The sequence below is a fragment of the Harmonia axyridis genome, chromosome 7, assembly GCF_914767665.1.
Source record: "Harmonia axyridis chromosome 7, icHarAxyr1.1, whole genome shotgun sequence".
NCBI lineage: Eukaryota > Metazoa > Arthropoda > Insecta > Coleoptera > Coccinellidae > Harmonia > Harmonia axyridis.
In genome coordinates this window covers 2,795,043-2,819,280 of record NC_059507.1, presented here as the reverse complement: position 1 = coordinate 2,819,280, position 24,238 = coordinate 2,795,043, and the positions used below count along the sequence as shown (strand labels likewise).

The following is a 24,238-nucleotide window of genomic DNA, read 5'->3' as shown; positions in this document are numbered from 1 at the left end:
GTTGTTCAATTCAGGAATGAAAAAGTTAGTAATCATGGCTCTATACCGATCACCATTGACTGTAACGTTCTGGCTATCATCGTTTTTGAAGAAGTACGGACCAATGATTCCACCAGCCCATAAAGCGCACCAAACAGTCAGTTTTTCTGGATGTAACGGTGTTTCGACATACACTTGAGGATTAGCTTCACTCCAAATGCGGCAGTTTTGTTTGTTGACGTAGCCATTCAACCAGAAGTGCGCTTCATCGCTAAACAAAATAAAATGGACGTAGTGCGCGATACGTATTCCGCACAGAACCATTATTTTCGAAATAAAATTTCACTATTTGCAAACGTTGCTCAGGCATGATTCTATTCATGATGAATTGCTAAACCAAACTGAGAATAAATCACTTGACAGCTGTAAAATCGGTCGCCATTTCGAACAGTAATGCCAACTTAAAGTTATATACTTCGAAAAAAAACACCCTTTATTTTGTAAAATTTACTGGCTATTCACATTCGTATAAAAAGTAAAATGTGGTGTAGTCTCCAATATTTTCATATCAATTTTGTGGATATTGATCTATTCGTTCCCTCATTTTCCGTAGCAGATATGATACGAGTATTTTAGAGGGGTAAAAAGCTCTTCTTTCGAAGCGAAATAACTGTATCCGGAAGAGCGTTCAAGATATTGGAAAAAAGCTCAAATTCTCACTTCCGAGTGGAATTGGAATTATTAGGAGCGCCTCAATAGCTTAGACATCAATATCCTTGAAAGGGATAGATTCAATTCTTATTCAGTCGTAAAAATCTCGTTATCATCCGAAAAGAGTGGATTATAAATTCACGAAATCGACTGAATTTTAAGGATATGCGACCTACAATAGAAAAACTGCAGCGTAGGAGAATGCTGGATGAGCTGGATTCTCTTGGAATTCTTACATTGGAGGAATTATTAGATACTACTAAATTTAAACGAACATTGATTTGGTGTCAGGATATTTTGAGTTCTCGTTCACACCTCAGAGTAATAAACGTAGATAGAGAGAGACCACATATGTCATTTTCAGTACGCAAATTTTGTCCCCAACATGAACTATCAAATTTGACATGAAGCGCGCGAAAATGAAAACATATCAGTGATTCGATATTTCACTCAATTGGCTAGTTTCCCCACAAAGATCGCACTTCTTATGTTCCATAGTGAATCAACGTTTCATATTAACTCAAAATATATTGAAATAAATGCCTAAATATATCAGAAATTCATAAAACAAACTTCAAGCGCGCCAAACGACGTGAAACAACCGATGACACTAGGAGAGCAAAAGTTGCCAAACCTTGGATTCCAGCAGGCAGATACAGAAAATAATAAATATTCTGCTTATTATAAATTCGCCAATTAGGAAAAATATCGGATTTCAAATATTCAAATTTGCATATTTAATCGGGAATCACTCAAATAAATATATTTCAATCCATATAATACACATTCATAATGTATAGTAAAATTGTGGATTTGAAAATATATCACAATTCCACAACTTAATCTAACCATGTTGGGAACATGTAAAAATTGCGTATACTCCCTTTATCTATGTTTACTTTATGGGCATAACCTATTGAACACAAATGACATAAAAAATTTCAAACACAGTGCGCTAATAGTTATTTATAATACAATTGCAGAAGGCATTGATATTCTTTCACGAGTTCAAAATTCAAAAACGAGCCACGAAGTGGCGAGTTTTGGAATGAACGAGTGGTAGAATGAGCCTTCTGTACGAGTATTATACATTATTTTCTCTAATTCATTGCATTTTCATTGAAATTAATGAAATATTTCCATAAATATATTTTAGTGATTTTTGCATTGAAAAATGTTGGTTGGCAGAACTGATTTCTTTAAGGCAAATTGATGAATTGACAGATAAAGCCGTGGCGGAATGTTCGGAGTACCAACATAGAATAATAAAATATAACCATGAAAACTGTGCGTTTCTGATATATTCTCGCACGATTTTGTTCTACAAGATGTGGAAGAATGAACGGAGTAACCACAGAATTAGAGAATAGTTATTTATAATACAAGTGCAGAAGGCATTGATATTCTTCCACGAGTTCAAAAACGAGCCACGAAGTGGCGAGTTTTGGAATGAACGAGTGGTAGAATGAGCATTCTGTACGAGAATTTTACATTATTTTCTCTAATTAATTGCATTTTGTTGAAATTAATGAAATATTTCCATAAATATAATTTAGTGATTTTTGCATTGAAAAATGTTGGTTGGAAGAACTGATTTCTTTAAGGCAAATTGATGAATTGACAGATAAAGCCGTAGCGGAAAGTTCGGAGTGCCAACATAGAATAATAAAATATAACCATGAAAACTGTGCGTTTCTGATATATTCTCGCACGATTTTGTTCTACAAGATGTGGAAGAATGATCGGAATAACCACAGAATTAGAGAAACAACCATTCTGAATTGTGTCATTCCTAATGGAAAACATCAGCAACATTGCAACTTTAAGAAATAGCCAGTTTTTGTGACTTTGTGTGCGTTTTCAAGTCGAATACAGCTGTCATCTCGGTTTCGTCATCAGTGACGTCACGCTATTGCTAAAATAAATAAACTAGACAACCATCAATTCCCTTCCTGCAGCTAACCGATTATTTCAGAAACGAAATCAGATCAGTTGAAGTAGAAAAGTTTCTCTTCTCCCTCAAACATCTGGAACAAACATTGGGGATGATATTTCCATTATTGATATCGACAGCGCAAACAGAAAATGGACTTGGACCGAATATTTATTCCCGACGAGTGGTTTTCTGATTGAAAACGAGCAGTCATCCAGAGTGCGTTGACTGGAGAACCACATCATCCGTAACAGATCCAGAAAAAGATTGTCGCAGTTTCTTCGCCTCAATATTTCTGACGTTGCGTCAATATTAAAGGTAACGAAATTGAATCTGTGGGAAGGAAGTTTCGTAAGATACGTCGATCATATTACTCGGAATATTTGCAATATTAAGTGATAGAAGAGGTCAATTCTGGGAAAATGAAATATTAGGTATCTGCCAGATCAGGTTTCACCAGGATAGCAGTCGCGAATTATAACGGGTGTTTTTTTTTCGAGGTATATAACTTTAAGTTAGCATTACTGTTCAAGATCGCGACCGATTTAACAGAGCTGTCAAGTGATTTATTCTCAGTTTGGTTTGGCAATTCATCATGAATAGACTCACGTCTGAACAACGCTTGCAAATAGTGCAATTTTATTTCGACACTACGTCCATTTAATTTTGTTTATCGATGAAGCGCACTTCTGGTTGAATGGCTACGTCAACAAACAAAACTGCCACATTTGGAGTGTAGCTAATCTTCAAGTGTATGTCGAAACACCGTTACATCCAGAAAAACTGACTGTTTGGTGCGCTTTATGGGCTGGTGGAATCATTGGTCCGTACTTCTTCAAAAACAATGATGGCCAGAACGTTACAGTCAATGGTGATCGGTATAGAGCCATGATTACAATTTTTTTCATTCCTGAATTGAACAACCATGATGTCCAGGAGCTGTGGTTCCAACAAGACGGCGCAACATGTCACACAGCTCGTGCCACAATCGATTTATTGAAAGACACGTGTGTGAATTGGCCTCCAAGATCTTGTGATTTAACACCGCTAGACTACTTTCTGTGTGGCTATGTAAAGTCATTGGTCTATGCGGATAAGCCACAAACCCTTGACCATTTGGAAGACAACATTCGTCGTGTTATTGCCGATATACGGCCACAAATGTTGGAAAAAGTCATCGAAAATTGTACGTCTAGATTGGACTACATCCGAGCCAGCCGTGGCGGTCATATGCCAGAAATCATATTTAAAATGTAGTGCCACAAGATTATCTTGCGGATAAATAAAATTCATGTCAATCGAATAATCCATTGTTGTTTTATTGCAATTTAAAGTTTTATAGCTCCAAAAAACACCCTTCAGATAATTCTTCAACACCTGTGGTGGGATCTTACTAATTTATTATCGACTGATACGTTAACGATCTCCTCACCATAGTAACTATGGCGGTTACTATGGTGAGGAAAGGTAGGGGTACCGATTATTTACGTATCGATAGTAAATTGGTAGGATCTCACCACTGTTTTTGTAAGCATCTTGACTAAATTTCATTTCATTCTTATTATGAGAGGAATATGAGGAGAGCATTTTGTAATTCCAGATCTAATTCGTTTCCTTTTTTGTTTGTTTCAATTCTAAGTATTTAATCATGTAATTAAAAAATGAATATGAAGTTTTGAAAACTACAATTAATATGACAATCAATTTACATCACAGAAAGATCTTATTCTCCATGTTATCGAAATATTAGGCCAATTGAAAAGTCCCCGATCTAATACACAGATGGAGGTGCTAGAATTGAAACAATATGATTTTTAGTTAGTATCAACCTTCAAACGATACGTGTCAAAATTTGACAGCAGTCCGACCATTAGTTTGTGAGATATTGCATTGTGAGTGTAGCTACTTTTGTTATTTCAAAAAAGATGGAAAAAAAGAATTTCTTGTGCTGATAAAATATTGCTTTTTGAAAGGAAAAAATACAGTTGAAGCAAAATCTTGGCTTGATGAAGAGTTTCCAAGTCTCCACCAGGAAAATCAACCATCATTGATTGGTATGCTAAGTTTACACGTGGTGAAATGAGCACCGAAGACGGCGAACCAAAAAAGGCTGTCAACAAAGAAAAAATAAAAAAAGTTCACAAAATAATTTTGAATGAACGTAAAGTGAAGTTGATCGAGATAGCAGACATTGTGAAGATATCATCTGAACATGTACATCATATCATTCACGAATATTTGTGGATGAGAGAGCTGTGTGTATAATGGGTGCTGCACGAGCTCACAATCAATCAAAAGCAACAACGTGTTAATGATTCTGAGCAGTGCTGGAAGCTGTTTAAGTGCAATAAACCTAAATTTTTGCGTCGATATGTGACAATGGATGGAACATGGCTCCATCATTTCACACCGGAGTCCAATCGACAGTCAGCTGAGTGGACTGCACACGAAGAACCGAATCCAAAGCGAGGAAAAACAGAACAGTCAGCTGGTAAGGTTATGGCATCAGTATTCTGTGATGCGCAAGGTATAATATTCATTGCTTAACTCCAAAAGGGTCAGACCATCAACAGCGATTATTGTAAAGAATATGCTACTTTCCATATAGCAGTTGTAGGAAAAATAGTTTCTGAACAACTGCTATAGAATATAATATGGAGATTTTAAAGTCGAATTTCAACACATATTATCAAGTTATGTACTTGAATAGAAACCTGAAAATATTTTAGAAAGAAAGATTATTGTCTCGAACCCCAACGTGCAAATTTCCACCACAAAATTATGATTAGTTTCCCATTAAGGTCTAAAAGGCCATCGCAGTGAATCACCCTGTATATTATCAGTGATACTTGACTTGCCATATGATGTTGCGATTGTAAATGTCCAAACAAAAATGAAACATAATGGGATCCCTACCCAGACTAGATAATGTAAAAGAAAACTTATTGAAGTTTTTATCCCACAAAACTCTCACTCTTCCAAGCCTGTAACAACATGAAAATCAATCCAGAACAAGGTCAATATCTCACAAGGGTAACGACCTCACCCATGAATCGCAAAGGCTGCAAAAGCAAACCCCTCGTACCTACCAACCTAAAATAATAAATTTATAAGCTGACCGCCATCGAGAAGTCCAAGGGAGAGAGGAACATCGAAACATCTTAATCTCAACATCATCCCCAGCCAGATTATCTATAATACATTACCTGGTATCCTGATCCTGTGTATTGATAACGCATAGCTCCTCCTCTTCGGAAGCTGGGGCCTCATCGCAATTTGTTGCTAGGGTTCCGCTAGTATCCAGTCCCATGTGATTGACTGGGCTCTTCAACACGCTCAAGACCAGATCTTCGCCACCAAAAGCAGCAGGAGCGGGATCATCGGGTCTGTAATTGGGATAATAACATTAGTTCAGGGAAGTATGGGGTGAATTTAAGATGAGCTGCTTTTTTATTGATATGGAGGAAGATATTGGAAGTAGAATGTCGTTAATTTGAACAAGAGTTTTTTTAATTCTAATATTAAATTATTAGAGTACCTATTCTAATTGGCCTTTACTTTTGATGTATACAGAGTGAGTTTTGAGTATACAGGGTGATTCACCGCGATAGCCTATTAGATGTATATGGCAAACTAATCATAATTTTGTGCTGAAAATTTGCTTGTTGGGGTTTGAAACATTGATCTTTCTCACTATAGTAATTTACGTAACAAGTCCGGAAAATAGGGGTTTTTTGGACGAATTTACAAAATTCCAGGACGAGCGTAAGCGAGTCCTGGAAGTCTGTGAGTCCAAAAGAAACATTTTCGGGCGTGTTGCGTACAATATTTTTTCGGCAACCGTGTAGAATAACACTATCGCTGCTGCTTTCCATATTTTATTGCGATTGCGATCAAAAAACATGCAAATTGTTGACAACTAATTTCATATGAACTGTCAGTCGTTTTCTCGGTTGCAATGGTAATGATCAACTGCATTTATTAAAAATATACCTACCAAGATTTTCATATTCACACTGACACAAACGACGTGATTCTTTTCCGGCCTAGTCCGGGAAGTACGTACTTTCCGGACTAGGCCGGGAAATGCATCTTTCTTAGAGAAAAAGCATGCACTTCCCGGACGGTTGCCGAAAAAAAATATTTTCAGATCTCTACAACTTCCGGTTGAAATGGAAACAGACTACTACTTTTTTATTTCAAATGGCACATCCAGTATATTATTGTATCATCAGATAGCTTGATTGATTGATGACAATTTCAGCCATAACTCGGGTAAAAACTCATCGATGCATAAGTTAATGAGATTCTTATGAAAAAATAGTTGAATATTTCTGCAGAAATGCTTTTTTAAAACCTTTTTGATATTGATTCTGCAAATACGTAATATTATAGGAATGTTTGCGATTTGAACCAAAAATGTACAGGGTGTTTATAAGTGAACATGAACTTGGACAACTCAAATTCATCGAAACTCAAGATTTTCAAATCAGAACCTATATGAAATAAATAAATATTATTATTATAATTCCACGTTTGAAAAGAGAGAGAATAATGAAGCAAACCCTATACCTAAAATGAATACGTTAAGAGTTATCTAGGAAGTGGTAGTCTGTTTTCGGCATAACCGGAAATTGTAGAAATCTGAAAAAATTTTAGCAAGAGAGATATCATTGTCTCAAACCCGAACATGAAGATTTTCAGCACCAAATTCGGGGTGAATCTCTCTGAATAACCCCCATATTTTTTTTTTCATTAAGATATTTTTTGGAACTTGCTAATATGAAATGCTTTCCTTTCAGGTTTTCTGAGCCAAATGCCAATATACATTTCTAATTGTTCTCTAGAAAGACTTCTCACATTTCCTTAACCAAATGTATCCCTCTGAGATTACTGAAATGACGACACTAATTCCCCCTCTTCCTCTTAGAAAACATGATGATAGACAATTTCATCCTATATGGTAGGGTAGGTTTTTATGCTCGAACTCTAGGGCTCGACTTTCTTTTGACTTTAGTGACCAACGAACTGTAGGTAATTTCCCTGTCAGGTTTCACTTCCGAGGGTCACTTTAAATGTGAACTGAGAGATGTGGAACCACAGACATTTCAATTCCTACAGAAAAGGACATTTGATCCTGCTCTATATTCTTTGTATACAAATACATCATTTTCCACTGAAGTTTCCCAATTTGCTGTGATCTTTAAGAAAAATTTCCCATTTAGGTAATAGCTTTGAAGAAGACGTAGTGACAAAATGATAGAAAAATCTGTTCCAAGGAAGGTGAGCTTAAAAATACAATGAATTATATCAATACGCAAAGATGATAACATATATTTTTTAACGAATCCCTAGTCTGATTTCGCCCATTAACAAACTCAACTGAGCTATTCGAGAACCGAATTTCAAGTCTCTAGGTCAATTCAATCGAGAGATATCGTGTTTACTGAATTTGATATCGTTGAGATATCGTGTTAATCGAATTTGAGGACGAATTTGTCATCAGTGAGTAGAACCTGAACGTTTGAGACCATTCGCTACTCAAAATATAGACATTATAAAGAAATTATACAGCAATTGATTCGGAGACAGACGCTCAAAGTTCGTTTTACGTTTAAACCTTTCAGCGCACTGTTTTTCCATGCACTCTGTAGTTCTATTAAACAAACAACGTGGTGGCTAGTTTGGTGGCAGGCTCCAATAGAAAATAGACGAGGATTTAGTATGATTAAACTGTTTTGTGAGAGTTAATTATCCATTATCTCTATCTTCTACACACGCTTGTGTAGTACAAATTAATGTTTTTCGAGTAAGAGTAAACCGTGTTTGTTAGTTTACTTTGGGCAGTTTCCACTGGCAATATGGTTTGTTCATGACAATCAAAGTAGCTTCCAGAAACTCACAATGTTGAGGAAAACTCTACCGTTTCGTCAAGTATGGAACAAATTCATTTCTAGCTGAACAGACCATTTTAAGAAATAATCCTGAAACACGTCGATTTTTTATTTTAATTTACCGTATTTTAATAATAATCTAATATACAGCGTGAATAACTTTCGAGTTATGACGTCACCGTGTGCAACAATATAATATATCCAAGACTGCTATAGAATACCTGTAGCCATTCTTATTTCGAATTTGATCATAAAATGTTAGTATTCTATCACTTGATATTTAATAATAATTCTACAACACCTGGTTTCGTAAGCATTTTCACTGAATCACTTGTTACGCAAATATTTCGATAACATGGAGAATAAAGTCTATCTATGATCCAAATTCTTTGTCATATTGTAGTTTTCGAAACGTCATATTTATTTCTGAATAACATGATTGAATATTCAGAATTGAAACAAACGAAAAAATATGTATCAAGCGAATTAGATCTGGAATTCCAAAATACTCCATCTGATATTCCTATCATAATGAGAGATGAAATGAAATTGAGTCAGGATGCTTGATAAACAAGTGGTAGGATCACACCAATTTATTATCGATACATTAATAATCGGTACCCCTCCCTTTCCTCACCATAGTAACCGCCATAGTTACTATGGTGAGGAGATCGTTAACGTATCAGTCGATAATAAATTGGTAAGATCCCACCACAGGTGTTGTAGAATAATCAAACATATCAAATGATGAAAAACAAACATGTTGTGGTCAAATTCAAATTAATAAAAAAGAGCCATATTCTAAAGGGTGTTTTTTTAGAGCTATAGAACTTTAAATTGCAATAAAACAACGATGGATTATTCGATTGACATGAATTTTATTTATCCGCAAGATAATCTTGTGGCATTACATTTCAAATATGATTTCTGGCATATTACCGCCACGGCTGGCTCGGATGTAGTCCAATCTGGACGTCCAATTTTCGATTACTTTTTCCAACATTTGTGGCGTATATCGGCAATAACACGGCGAATGTTGTCTTCCAAATGGTCAAGGGTTTGTGGCTTATCCGCATAGACCAATGACTTTACATAGCCCCACAGAAAGTAGTCTATCGGTGTTAAATCACAAGATCTTGGAGGCCAATTCACAGGTCCAAAACGTGAAATTAGGCGGTCACCAAACGTGTCTTTCAATAAATCGATTGTGGCACGAGCTGAGTGATATGTTGCGCGTCTTGTTGGAACCACAGCTCCTGGACATCATGGTTGTTCAATTCAGGAATGAAAAAGTTAGTAATCATGGCTCTATACCGATCACCATTGACTGTAACGTTCTGGCCATCATCGTTTTTGAAAAAGTACGGACCAATGATTCCACCCGCCCATAAAGCGCACCAAACAGTCAGTTTTTCTGGATGTAACGGTGTTTCGACATACACTTGAGGATTAGCTTCATTTTAAATGCGGCAGTTTTGTTTGTTGACATAGCCATTCAACCAGAAGTGCGCTTCATCGTTAAACAAAATTCGCTTATGAAAATCGGGAACAACGGCAATCTCATTTTGGGCCTATTCGACGAATCTACGCCTAACTTGATTATCGTGAGTCTATTCATTATGAATTGCCGAACCAAACTGAGAATGAATCACTTGACAGCTGTTAAATCGGTCGCTATCTTGAACAGTAATGTTAAATATAAAAAAAATTGTTGGTAGAAGCCTTATCAAGTAAAAAAAATGTCATCAAACCACTTCTCTTAGTTTTTAATCTGAATACGAACCTTATGGCCGAATGTCGCCTGGAGCAGTCGTGCAGATTACCGAAGGATTGATTCCCAGCCAGGGGAACCAAGCTCAGTTTCCTTGAAGTCCTGTATAAATTCTCTTGTTCCGAACGGTTCATCTCGCGGAACATCACAAATGAAAGCATCGAGTCAGTCGATCAGCCTTACGGCCTCACTAAAATCCATTCTCATTTCCTTTTATCCGGTCCATGATTTCCTCTTAGAGATGGGGAATTTTTTCGAGTCTTGCAGAAGACTTGCCTCAAGACGTGGAACAGTGAAACAGCTGTGGAAGTTTCGAGATTAAAGTCAAAATTCAATTGTTGTCCGGGGTAATGATTTGGTTGTTCAAGCCGAAATATTCTGTGTAAAAGTGGACACAGTCTTGTTGTTATATTTTGACGAGGAATTTTTGTACATAATAATTTTTTTTAATAAAAAATGACCCAGAAACCAGGAGCTTTCATGCGGCAATTGCACCCTTGGAAACCTCTTGTATACCTTACCCAGTTCTGCGGTCTCCAAGGGTGCAATTGGTGCCTGAATGAACAAGTTCTCAAAAGTTCCCAACTTCAGTACATTTATCATATTTTTCTCATTAATTTTCTAGAATTCTATCGACCAACACATTAATTTGCAATAAACTGGAAATTATTATTTATATTTACGTGCAAAATCTGAACTATATAGATTTTTTAAGATATTCTGCTTGAATGTAGATGATCCTGATGACGCTATTCACACTAAATTTTCCCAGAAAATAAAAATGGTTAATTCCTTATACAGGATGAATCTTAAAATTGAAATACTCTTTTCATTTACCATGTTATTCGATTCAGTTGCAAACCTTTAAGCAATTAATGGTCACCAAATGGGTTGTCCTTTCGATGTCGAAAAGGATTATTAGAAACTGACAGGTGCAGGTTATGTGACAATAAAGAAGAAGATACTCCATATCAACTGGTTACAGTTACCCTTGGCATAATACGGTAAAATTTTTAGGAGTACCTGAGTTGTAGCTGATGAAATAGAGAAAACATAATTCTATAGATCTCATAGTGACGATGCAATGAAACCTCCTAACAGTAATCCATTAATAAGCATCTTTAAAACTGCGAATTTGCCATACCACTATTTTCATGCAAGTACCAAGCTTAAAAAGATGGGTGTCAAAGTTTTGGGAACTAGTGTTGAGCCTGGAATCGAGATGTCGAAATCTGTTCTTTGAAAAATGTATGGATTCGACTTTCATAAATTGACAATCATCATCATCACAAATCTATGAGAACCTTGGTCAAATTGAAAGAATTGCGTTTCCAACTGCTTGACCATCAAGCTCCTTCTCCAGATCTGGTACCCAGTGATTACTAGCTCTTTACAGACCTCAAAATAATGATCCAGTGAAAGAAATTTGCCTCTAATTAAGAAGTGTTGGCGAGGTTGAAGTCTATTTCGAAAGCAAAGGCGAATTTTTCTACCGAGAAGCTATTAAAAAGTAAGAGGAGCGTTGGATTACATGTGACACTCTTGAAGGTGAGTATGTTGGCTTTCCCATATGAGTGGTCCTTGGGCCAACCAGCCCCAGACATTTACACACTATATGTTCGGCTGTTCTACCTCCTTTCCACAGAGCCTAAAGATCTCAAATGCTGAGTTACTCATGCGGTACAAAAGGTGTTTGCACCGACAGTGTTCTGTTAGCAGTCCCACCATTACCCGAAACTCAGCTAGTGGTAGTTTGGATAGCTTCATGGTATAGGTCGGTGAAAGCACCACAAATTTCATTGCCTGAGCAAGAGCCGCAGTGTTACTCCAGAGGGTTTTTCTTTGTCCCACTCCCATTGTTGCAACGCTGCCTTCTATTGGTCTTTTCCAAGCCCATAAAAAGGCTCGAACCAACAGGTGCTAAACTTGATACCCTTTTCGCAAGTTCATTGGGTTTACAGTTTTCTTCAATGTCCCGGTTCCCATAGTAGAGTTACTTTATTGCCTCTGGCCAGTTGTTTTATGGTATAACGGCACTCCCATGTCAATAGAGACCCTTAGCTATATGATTCCAGGGATCTCAACGTGGGCTGGCTGTGATGGTAATACGCGCCCCTGAGAGGTTTCTTTTGTGACACTCTTGGGCCTAAGTATAAACAGCTATTGTCTCACTCTTGAAGGTAACTTTAATGACGAATAAAGTCAAGTTTACAAAAAAATATATGCTTTACTGGCTAGAACGCAACTTATTGGGTGAAGTGGTACTTATTTAGGTTTTTGTCGAAAAAATGTTCCACCCTATCTGGATAAAACAACAAAAACTGAAAAGATCGGGTTTCAATTTATCTAAAACGTCGATTAAAGTACCTGAAGCTTAATGTTCTACGAATAAATATCGTATCGTTTTATAAATCCGATTAGAGTTCAGTAACTACAAATATTGAGTTTGTAATTTCACATTCGCTTTCGGTCACGATTGCTTCGATGTTTAGTATGCACACTGGATAGTGCTGGATACACAGAATTGAATATCCATCAAAACAGAATGGAAAGGATTTAATGGAAGGTCGATAATGTAGAGCAGAGAAATGTCAAGGACTGTTCGTTTTTTTTCCCCGTGGAAACTTTCCAGTAGTAGGAAATTACTTTGACCTGTTTCCGAAAATAAGCGATATGATTTTATCGAGTAACGATCGGATGCATTAGGATTTATGCCTGAGATCATCGGTATCGATAGCCACAGAAGTTTCCGCTGACTTATCAAAAATTGATCGGGGAAAGCACCAACTGAGCGTATAGAGCTTTTGAGCGCTCGTTCATTGACCATTGGGGACCTCGAAAGTGTATCTATAATAGGGATTCATCAAGGCAAGTAGCTTGACGTTTTAATCAACTACTTGACTTGAAAATCAAGCTCGTGAAAAATTACATTCTTGAGCTTTACTTGACTCGATTTTAGATATTCATTGCTTGACTTGATATCAAGCTACTTGATATTACTTGAGCTTGATATGCAAGCATCGTACGGCATATATTTCTGCGATCTCGTGCGCGCTTAGACTAAATAAGGGGATTCCTCGAACGCCGAGAGACTGAGGCATTCGCCAGTGTGACTTTATTAGTAGTTTTCTCAAATTTCTATGAAATCTATTGGTAGATTTTGGTAGTTTGAGAAATATCTTTCCAAACTTGGCCAAAATGACCAAGGATTTTTTATCAACGCCAGCATCTTCAGCTCCTGTTGAAAGACAGTTTTCCAGAGCTGCTCTTACAGTTCCAAAAAAGCCGCAATGGACTAGTTTTCAGTTTTTTGTTAAGGATTAATTCTAAAAATTCAAGTAAAATTAAACAAAAATGTGGAAGAATCATTGAAATATCTCTAGAAATGAAAAAGTTATGGGACTTTGAAGTTGCGCTTGGAAGAATAATTTCATAGTCTAGTGTGTGACGTCACGCCACTTACACGATGCGACTGGTATTCGCAGAGTGCTTACGAATTCATTGGTGTACAATCAATTGTGCCGTTCGTGTCGTGTTTTGTTCGTTACACGATGGCTGAAATAAAAAAAAAATCCTGCAAATATTGTATTGTGCTTATGTGTGCAAGCACGACAATTAAAAACCCCAATAAATTGTTTATTCATGTACCAAATGACATGAATCAAAGGAAGAAATGGTGCAAAGTAATGAGGCGTGACTTAATTGGACCTAAAACTACTTCATATGTGTGTGAAGATCATTTTGATGATGAAGTACCTATCAGTACTAGCTGTCTATTTCTGATAATAAAAATAATAAGGTGTAAGTTGGTTTGAAATAAGTTATTGAGTAAAAATAACTTTGTCTTTTCACGAAGCCTTCTTCCATTATGGTGACATAAAAACAAAACTCGAGTTAAAACTACACTGTACAACTACAAACGGCGCGAGAGCTTTGGCGCGGCTAAGTATTTAACGTAATTTATGGTGTATCGATCACAGGCAAGTGGCGTGACGTCACAGACGAGTCGAAGACCAAAGACGTTCCACGCTAAAATACGTAAATTTGAATAATCTATTTCTCAGTCATTTTTTATTGATGGATTTTCAAATTTTTTTCACTGATTTATCAGTTTTGCTCTATATTTTAATTCTATCGTCTCAAATATAGTATTATCAACATCACTAAACTAGTCCATTGGTCAGTCCACAAATTTATAAGATGCATAATATTTCTTAGATCCTGGATGGAAAATTATGAAAACAAACGAAGCGTGGAAGTTTCTCAATATTAAGAAACTTTATTTTTTATTATTTTTTTATTTGCTTTGATTGATAGTGATTTAGTGTTTTTTCAAGGTTCCTTCTCATTTCATCATTTGGCTGTTATCGTTTTCAATCGTTGATTGAATACCTTCATATTCACAATTAAATGAACATCTATCGATTTCTCCCCTTTTTTAATATCTAAATGAAATCTCTCATTGAGTTCAAACCTCAGATCATAAGACCTAAATCTCTACGATAAATAATTAATACAATAATGATCTATCGCTTAAAAATTGAGAGCTTTATCCTGCACCTTCAGAAATATGTTCATCATAAAATTTTCTTCCTCCAAGAACCTTTTCATTTATATCGAATTCATTGATAACTTCCCAAGTTCGATAATGGCTGACAACTCCTATTAATAGATATTTGACATTGACACAGTTTGGACTGTATAAATGTATTAACAACACTAACGGAAAATGAAATATCGATGTCTGAATCATGATATCTGTATTCAAAACCCTTCGATTATTCATAGAAACAACAGACTGAACAGAACATGGTCTTCGCCGAGAAAATAAAAACGAAAAAGGGGCTTTTACGAGTGCTTTGATGTGGTTTCTCCATAACCAGCTTTATGTGAGCGCAGTCTACTAGACAATATCCATTTCAAGTCAGAAATTATGCATTACTTGCGAATTTTCCACCGGTTTTACTTGCATGAGGTGACTGAAAATTTCATGTATGGGTTTTCGAAATATTATTGACTCTCTCCTCTATGGATTTGACGTTAGTCATCCAGTCTAGAAGTTTATATAACCATATACCATTTGATATTTTACACGCAGACGAAATAGTTGAATAGCATGTTCAATATTAATGTTGCCCATAAATGGCAATAACTAAAGGGTGTTTTTTTCAGAGCTACAGAACTTTAAATTGCAATAAAACAACGATGGATTATTCGATTGACATGAATTTTATTTATCCGCAAGATAACCTTGTGGCATTACATTTCAAATATGATTTCTGGCATATGACCGCCACGGCTGGCTCGGATGTAGTCCAATCTGGGCGTCCAATTTTCGATGACTTTTTCCAACATTTGTGGCCGTATATCGGCAATAACACGGCGAATGTTGTCTTCCAAATGGTCAAGGGTTTGTGGCTTATCCGCATAGACTAATGACTTTACATAGCCTCACAGAGAGTAGTCTAGCGGTGTTAAATCACAAGATCTTGGAGGCCAATTCACAGGTCCAAAACGTGAAATTAGGCGGTCACCAAACGTGTCTTTCAATAAATCGATTGTGGCACGAGCTGTGTGACATGTTGCGCAGTCTTGTTGGAACCACAGCTCCTGGACATCATGGTTGTTCAATTCAGGAATGAAAAAGTTAGTAATCATGGCTCTTTACCGATCACCATTGACTGTAACGTTCTGGCCATAATCGTTTTTGAAGAAGTACAGACCAATGATTCCATCAGCCCATAAAGCGCACCAAACAGTCAGTTTTTCTGGATGTAACGGTGTTTCGACATACACTTGAGGATTAGCTTCACTCCAAATGCGGCAGTTTTGTTTGTTGACGTAGCCATTCAACCTGAAGTGCGCTTCATCGCTAAACAAAATAAAATGGACGTAGTGCGCGATACGTATTCCGCACAGAACCATTATTTTCGAAATAAAATTGCACTATTTGCAAGCGTTGTTCAGGCGTGAGTCTATTCATGATGAATTGCCAAACCAAACTGGGAATAAATCACTTGACAGCTGTTGAATCGGTCGCCATCTTGAACAGTAATGCCAACTCAAAGTTATATATCTTTAATCTTTTTGTTATTCGTTAACGATGTTTCTGATTTTATTAAGGCCGACTCTATCACTCTTTTCACTGATGACACGTCGATGGGGGTCTCAGGGAGAACAAGGGAAGAACTTGAAAATAAATGCAACAGACTTATCCAGCAATTTTCCCATTTGGTGCTATCGAAACTCACTCATGTTGAATTTAAACAAAACAGAGATAATTCATTTCCAATTAAGATAATCTATTCCTCAAGTGCCTTTTGTTGTCGAATGCAAAGACAGTAAACTTAAGTCAACTGATAGCGTTAAATTTCTGGGTGTGCACGTTGACAGCAGTTTGAGATGGCACTACCATATTGATCATCTTAGCAAAAAATTGAATGGGTCCTTTTTTGCTCTAAGTCGCCTCAAGAACTCGCTACCTCTGAAGGGTTTGCTTGCCGTCTATTACGCCCTGGTTTTTGCCCATTTGAAGTATAATGTTGTCCTTTGGGGTAATTCAGCATCGAGTAGCAGAATTTTCATAACTCAAAAAAGGTGTATTCGACTTATATTCAACCTAAGACCACGAGAATCATGCAGGCCGATCTTCATCCAGCATAGAATCCTTCCATTGCCTTGCATTTATATTTTGAACTGTCTGCTGTTTGTTCACAGTAAGTTGCCGGAGCTGGATACAACTTCTGGTTTCCATGAATACAACACACGGCACAATTTCACCATTTGTATTCCGACCCATAAGACATCCAGATTTGAATCGTCTCCAACATATGTGGGGATCAAGCTGTTCAACCATTTACCAAACCGGATCAAGTCCTTGAATCCATCGAAATTCAAGAAGGAAGTTACCAAAATTATGTTTCTTAATTGTTTCTAGAACCTGGATGAATATTTTTCAACTGAAATCAGTTAATTTATTATTGCATTGTATTAAGTATTGACGTGTCCTATACATTAATGTAATGTCATTCAGGATAAATATATTATCTATCTATCTATACCTCGAAAAAAAAACACCCTATATATGCCTTTCAGCAAAATTGGCTTCTGCGTCAATTGCACTGCAATGTGGACAAAACAGAGAAGAGAAACCGAAGAAAAAAGACAACTATCTCCATGAAATCTCTCCACCAAACCATTTATCGAAGTTTTCAGACAACTTTTCCTCAACGTTTGAACTAGTGCTGAAAATTGGCAGGTTCAGAGGCATTTTTGAAAGAATATTGAAGTGATAGTTTGGAATACTCTCAACTTTACTCATCTTCATTTCTTTTCATTTGAGGCTATTTGACGGAAATACGTTGAGTTGATGAAGTCCAGCAACCACTTTACTGCTGATTACTGTTTTATTGCTAAGTTTGTTATACCAAATAAATTTCTGTCATGGAATGCATATTATAACACAGTCTCTTTGGTAATGAGCTAGACGTGCATCCTTGCTCTAAGATTTCATGAATCCTGTAGGGACATGTAGGGTTAAATTAACTGCAGAGATGAATACTTGATTATCCTTCGCATATAATGAGTTATATACATGTTGGTGATCTGGCAGACCCTTGTTTATTTCAAATACGTCGTAAAACCTTTTTTATTCGTGTTGTGTTTAGGTTCATTTTCACACTTCGTTTTTGGATCTATTCAACTTTTGGGTAATAATTTCAATAATTGGAAAGAGAAGCACAATAGATTTATATTAATTCTTCTATTGAATCATTCAGATGAAGCATCAAGCAAAAAGGGAAGGATTTATAAAAATTGATCAATTTACTAAATGAGTCCTTGGCCTGACCAGTAAAAACAAATTTCTTTCTGCAATTTTGATTTCATTTGTCAACATAGTCACCTGGTGAAAGGGATTCTTTTCTTATGCACTTGATGATATTTTTGTTTCAATTTCTGCACTCAATCAACCCAATGACGTTATATAATGTTCACTGTTGCTATTCTTACCTTCATAAAGATAGCCAATGAACAATATACCACACGCGTTCCAAAATACGTATTCCACAACTTTTCCAGCAGACGTTTGGGATTTTGGTCGCTTTGGACAGCTTGAAAAGACTGTTTTTCACTCAAATAACGCTCTCTTTGGCTCAAGAGTGTAGTGATGAATATATGTTTCGTCCACTCTCACATTTTGACGCAAAAATTTCTGATTGGACAATCTTCAACTGCATTGATATCTCACTAAACTTATAATTATTATGCAGATATGACACCATGAAAATATTATTGAGTCAACGAAATGGCGAATGCGAAAGGAAAATTATCTGCTCGAACTTTGTACGTAAAAATTTAAATGATCTCACTTCATTCACAAAAATGAACAAAAAGAATCAACTAGTTGAATTCAGGCAGAAATCTGATTAGTGAAATATTCAACTGATAGCACAAACGAAAGCTGGTAAAATTCCACTTTATGAAAACAGTGCAGACAATGATAAAAACGTTAGGTAAGCTTTATCAATGATGCATCACAGAAATAAATTTCATTTCAAAGGTTCAAACGTAATGTTTTCTGTAGTGTGCACAACTATCATATAAAACATATGTATGACGACCTATTCTGCTACACTTAATGAGATTCAATTGATGGCAAATATCGAAACTTGGCTCAAAAAACCCAATCATTTATATCAAGTAACTAACTCTCTGAATGCAATCAAATAACTGCAACATTAAAGCGATCAATGAAATCCCCAAACTAAATTTTTGATAATGTATAGCCAATGAAGTTAAAAAGAATTTGTATTAAAATTCTAAAGGAATCAGCCAAAAAAAGATGCTATGCCGATTCACCTATTGAAAGTAGCGCACTGCCTGAGACACAGAGGAGTTAAAATCACCAATTTATAGCAAATTCAACACACAATCCTAAGGCTTTCTCAAAAATCCTGAGAATCCTGCGTTCAGGACGGTTATGGCCACATCGTAATTTTCTTGTTAGAAGCACTATTTGTACTTTGTGAGTGGGAAACATTAAAAAAAAAACTTGATCTCTATATTTTTAAAAGCACGAAGAGCGTTTTACTCGCACAGACTTGTACAGGGTCGACAAATTTCGATGTTTCAGCACTAAAACTTTTAAACCAGAGGAGATAGACAAAATCTGATGGCCTATTCTCGGTCTCTTTTTCCGAGAAACCAACAAGGGTAGTATTCATTTTTGGCCACCTTCTTTTGTTTTCGAGTTATAAGCGAAAATTGGAAAAATGGCGATATCGAAAAACATTTTTATCTCCGCAATACTGATGATAGAGCTCTGAAATTAAAACATTATTCAGCCACTTTTTTACGTAGAATCCAGTGACGCGCTCGACTTTTCAAAAGGGTTTATAATTACGAAGCTATGACTCAAATTTATGTTTTTCCGAATGGGAACACTAGATTTCTGTGCTATTTTTTGAAAGCTTAATTTTTTCTGATTTCAAAAATATATAACGTCGTAGGATTGAGCTTTCTATAAAAAGAGCAGTGTCCTTCCGTCAATCTGATTATTTCTATGCTTTTCACTAATTTATACAGAATTCAAAAATTTCTCCGAGTTCATTTATATTTTCCAAACTATTTTTATGAAATATATCTAGATTCGAATTCTGTATAAATTAGTGAAAAACATAGAAATAATCAGATTGACGGAAGGACACTGCTCTTGTTGTAGAAAGCTCAAGTTTTTTGTGCTCATCAACAGTTGAAACCATAGAAATATTGGAAGGGTTAGAAAAAAAAAGGTTTTTGACCATTTTCTGTTATTTATTTTGATGCTAACCCTACGATGTTATATATTTTTGAAATCAGGAAAAATTGAGCTTTCAAAAAATGTCACAGAAATCTAGTGTTCCTATTTAAAAAAACATAACTTTGGGTCATAGCTTCGTAATTAAGAACCCTTTTGAAAAGACGAACACGCCACTGGATTCTACGTGAAAAAGTGCTTTAATTTCAGAGCTCTACCATCAGTATTAGCGGAGATATAAATGTTTTTCGATATCGCCATTTTTCCAATTTTCGCTTATAACTCGAAAACAAAAAAAGGTGACCAAAAATGAATACTACCCTTGTTAGTTTCTCAGAAGAAGAGACCGAGAATGGGGTATCAGATTTTGTCTATCTCCTCTGATTTAAAAGTTGTAGTGCTAAAACATCGAAATTTGCCCACCATGTCAATTTTTTCTACGGATTCTGAAGAAAAAAAATGATTTTTGCAAGGCACAATACAAGCGCCTTTTAGCTTTGTTGCTTATACCGCAGTAATGAGCGTTATTTGATTGCACCTCAGCAGCAACTTCCCTAAAGCAACTCACCTATTCATTTGCACGCGAAAGTGCTGCAGTATGATGAATGAATCTTCGGATCCATCGATCGATGACCTTCATCGAAACAATTGTCCAACCATGTGACATGAACGTGCGAAGTCCTCTTCTTCCAACTTGCCGCAGTCTTGTCCTCCATGCTGAGAAAAAAACGGGAGAGGAAGAAGGAAAAAGGGATAACGATCCAAGTTGGCCAAATATCGCGAACACCGCTCGAGAAAAAACTTGCCGGAAAATAATGAATTGTTGAGGATTCGTGTGTCCACTTGGAAATTCGACGCGTGACGTCGCGACGAGCTCCCGCAACCAACTGTTGTTCCCGCGCATTCGTTTTGGGGGCAAACGTGTCAGAACTCGAACAGACCATCGATCTTCTGCTGAGCCGACAGCCAATGGTAATATGAACGCGATAGCGGGGTTGTTTGAATGAGAATGGGGAATCAGAACATTAAAATATGCGGAGTTACGGATAAATCTCCTTTGGGCATCCCCTGCAGTAGCGTAGGGGATGCCCCCCGAAGACCCCCTGTCTTCGGGGGGGTCCAAACACAAGCACAACATCCCAAATTGCAATTTTTTCTCTTGTTTCCCAAGTTGTTTTGGGATATGTTGAGAATTGGTGTATTGTCTGCATAGTTACAGATTTTATAACCTTCTACGTTCACATATAAACAAACCATTGGTGAAGAGAATGAACAAGATAGGTCCCAATATAGAACCTTGTGGTACTCCGGTCTGGACTTTCGAAAAGGTATGTTGCCCCTTGACTTTTGCGGATCGATTTGTCAAGTGAGATGCGAATATTTCATAGATCTTTCCTCTTAAGCCATAATATTGAAGCATATCACTGTCATGTGAAATTCATTATATGAAAAATCATAAGTGGGATACCACACTCTAATAATAAATATCCAGGTTGGAATATCATTTTCTGCCCTCCTTCATTCTAACGCGATTTCGACGATTTAACTCATCAAGTTTGGAATTCTCTACACCCTCATCAAATTATGTTGAAGAGAATTCCATCGAACTTGATTAAATAAGGGTATACAGTTCCATTCTACTACGTTCTTCAGATGAAGATTCATTTTGATTCTGTCCGAAAATCGCTTGATCGATGAATTTTGAAATTCATCATGGAAATAATTGGGATACGATTGAAAAACCTTTCAATTTTCAAAATGTTATAAAACAAAAACTATAAATTTATCGATGAAAAAAATCAGTGAGTTTATTCTTAATTGCCATATGAAGGTTCCTTCCAAAAATTGAAAGGATCAATCAAGCGATTCCCGAATAGAATCTGAATGAATTTGCACTGAATAACGTAGTGAGAAAGGTAGTGTACACCCTCAAAGAGTTAAAATCGCGTGAGAATATGGGAGAGCATTCATTTCAAAATAGTATATTGTGCAACAAGTGGGGAAAGTCGAACTTTTCTCGCAAGTGTGATCCAATTGGGATATCGGTTCTCAAGAAGGAGGAAAATATTTCACAATATTTTGCAAGTATTTCAATCTACATTGAAAGTATGTTCAAAGTGAAAGTTGTGTCATTTATCGAACTGATCATCAAAATGTCCGAAACTTTTGAATTTTGAGTCGGAAGTAGTTTCAAGATATAAAGTTCGACGCACCGATGATGAATCCGTCCTCAAATTCGATTCTGTTCATCCATAAACACGATAACGCTAGATTGGAAAGACCTATAGAAGCTAAAAACTTTCAGGGTACAAAAACATCGTGATCATATTCCCCCAAATTTGCGCTACGCCACTGATGCGATAACGGGGTTGTTTGAATGAGAATGAGGAATCAGAACATTAAAATACGCGGAGTTACCTCCAAAGTGTCGGATAAATCTCTTTTGGGCATCTAGAGGGAGATGCATCTTCGAGAGTGGAAAATTTTAGTATCCCTTCATCACTGCTGTCGTCTTTTACCGAACTTTTATAGTTGAGGTATTGTTTTTAGGTTAGTGGTCTCATAGCGGTAGATATCAGAAAATTTGACTATTTATATTTTTCTGAACTATAGCGTGCCTCATATTTCAACGAATCTGCTGCTTATAAACTGCGTTGAAGAATATAAGGTGTCTCATTTGAAAAACAACAACTCTAAAACGATAATTAATTTCTATTATCTGTTATGAGGGGCATATAAAACATAGAAATTACGGAAAGAAATGGTTTAGAACCAAAACCAAATATAAGTATAGCGAAATATTTGAAATGATCATTTTTCAGAAACTCGATAACGAATCAAGATATCTATGATCTGCTTTCTGATATCTCATGAGGGGTCCTTGAAGTCTTAAAGTGCTCGAGATGGTTTCAATAAGCATCGAATTAAGGCCACCCTTAACATGTATTTACTCGTAGTCGAATTTTCAAGAAAAAATGTGTTTTACTGGTTATGTCCGAGACTTATTCAGCGAACTGTCAGTTAGCATTATTAGTTTGTCCTCTGAATTAAATATTGGCTTGATGACTCTCATTTTCGTATATCCGGAAACTCGTGGCGATTGAATCCGCCATAATATGGCATAGGTATTAAACAGTATTATCCATCTCTGAGGTCATGATTGATCAGCAACGGTGTATGTACATTAACAATCACCAGATTGCGTATTCAAATTCATGAAGGGGTTACTGTAATGGATTTCGAATGTCACACACCTCATGAGATTTGACACGTTGGCACTACGATTAAATCAATCTATGAGAAAAATTCAAGGATGAAGCAGAACACCTGATTGAATTTGTAATTACAGCCAATAATATTGCTTATTTCTTGTGGCTAGTTGCCTATTTCTTCGGTGAGCGAGGCATCTAAAGTTTCGACATAATCAGGAAATAGTAAATTGTGTAACAAGTGGGGAAAGTCTAACGTTTCTCACGAGTGTGGAAGTTTGTGCCACAAGCCTGAAAGGTGAGTGACACAAAAACACGAGTGAGAAAAGGACTTTTCCTATAACTGCTATGGAAAGTAGCATATTCTTCATAGCTTACTCAATTTAAAAACTATGTATTGCTCATACTGTGAGAAATATTATTCCACACGGCACTTTGCTCACACCTCATTTGGTAGATCAATGAAATTAGGTTTTTAGAAAGTCGTTTCTATGGAAACGCAAGAAATGAACAGATACTGTCAACGAAGGCCATTTTGAATTAAATTAGGTACATCACTGGAATTATTCAAATTTGTGCAGTTGTAGAAAAAGTATAGTGTGCAACATGTGGAAAAAGCCCTTTTCTCACTGGTGTGTTTGCAGCACTCGCTTTTCACACTGGTGAGAAAAATTGGGCTTCCCCCATTTGTTGCACAATATACTAATTCTCCACATGTTGCACACTATACTTTTCCTATAACTGCACAAATTTAAATAATTCAAGTATTGTATCTGATTCAATTTAAAATAGCTTTCGTTGATAGTACCTGTTCGTTCCTTGCGTTGCCATAGAAACGACTTCTGAAAAAGCACAATTTCTTTGGTCTACGCAGCGAGGTATGTCAAAGTGCCGTGGGGAATAATATTTCTCACAGTATGAGCAATACATTGTTTTCAAATTGAG

At 36.4% G+C, this 24,238-nt stretch overlaps 1 protein-coding gene across 3 annotated transcripts in view; it reads right to left on the bottom strand.

Annotated features, from left to right (window-relative positions):
- The window catches only part of LOC123684398 (potassium voltage-gated channel subfamily KQT member 1), an 87,642-nt gene that overhangs the window by 53,956 nt on the left and 9,448 nt on the right, over nt 1-24,238 (bottom strand). For 2 of the 3 annotated variants that reach the window (XM_045623643.1, XM_045623644.1), the window contains exons 1-3: nt 20,653-21,007; nt 10,301-10,589; nt 5,830-6,009 (exon numbers count right to left, since the gene is read on the bottom strand). The exons of the other annotated variant lie outside the window; for it this stretch is intronic. In XM_045623643.1, coding sequence (XP_045479599.1) covers nt 5,830-6,009; nt 10,301-10,449 — 329 coding nt within the window. In that variant the 5' untranslated portion in view covers nt 10,450-10,589; nt 20,653-21,007. Of the gene's footprint in view, nt 1-5,829; nt 6,010-10,300; nt 10,590-20,652; nt 21,008-24,238 lie in introns of those variants that run through there. 3 annotated transcript variants of the gene reach the window in all.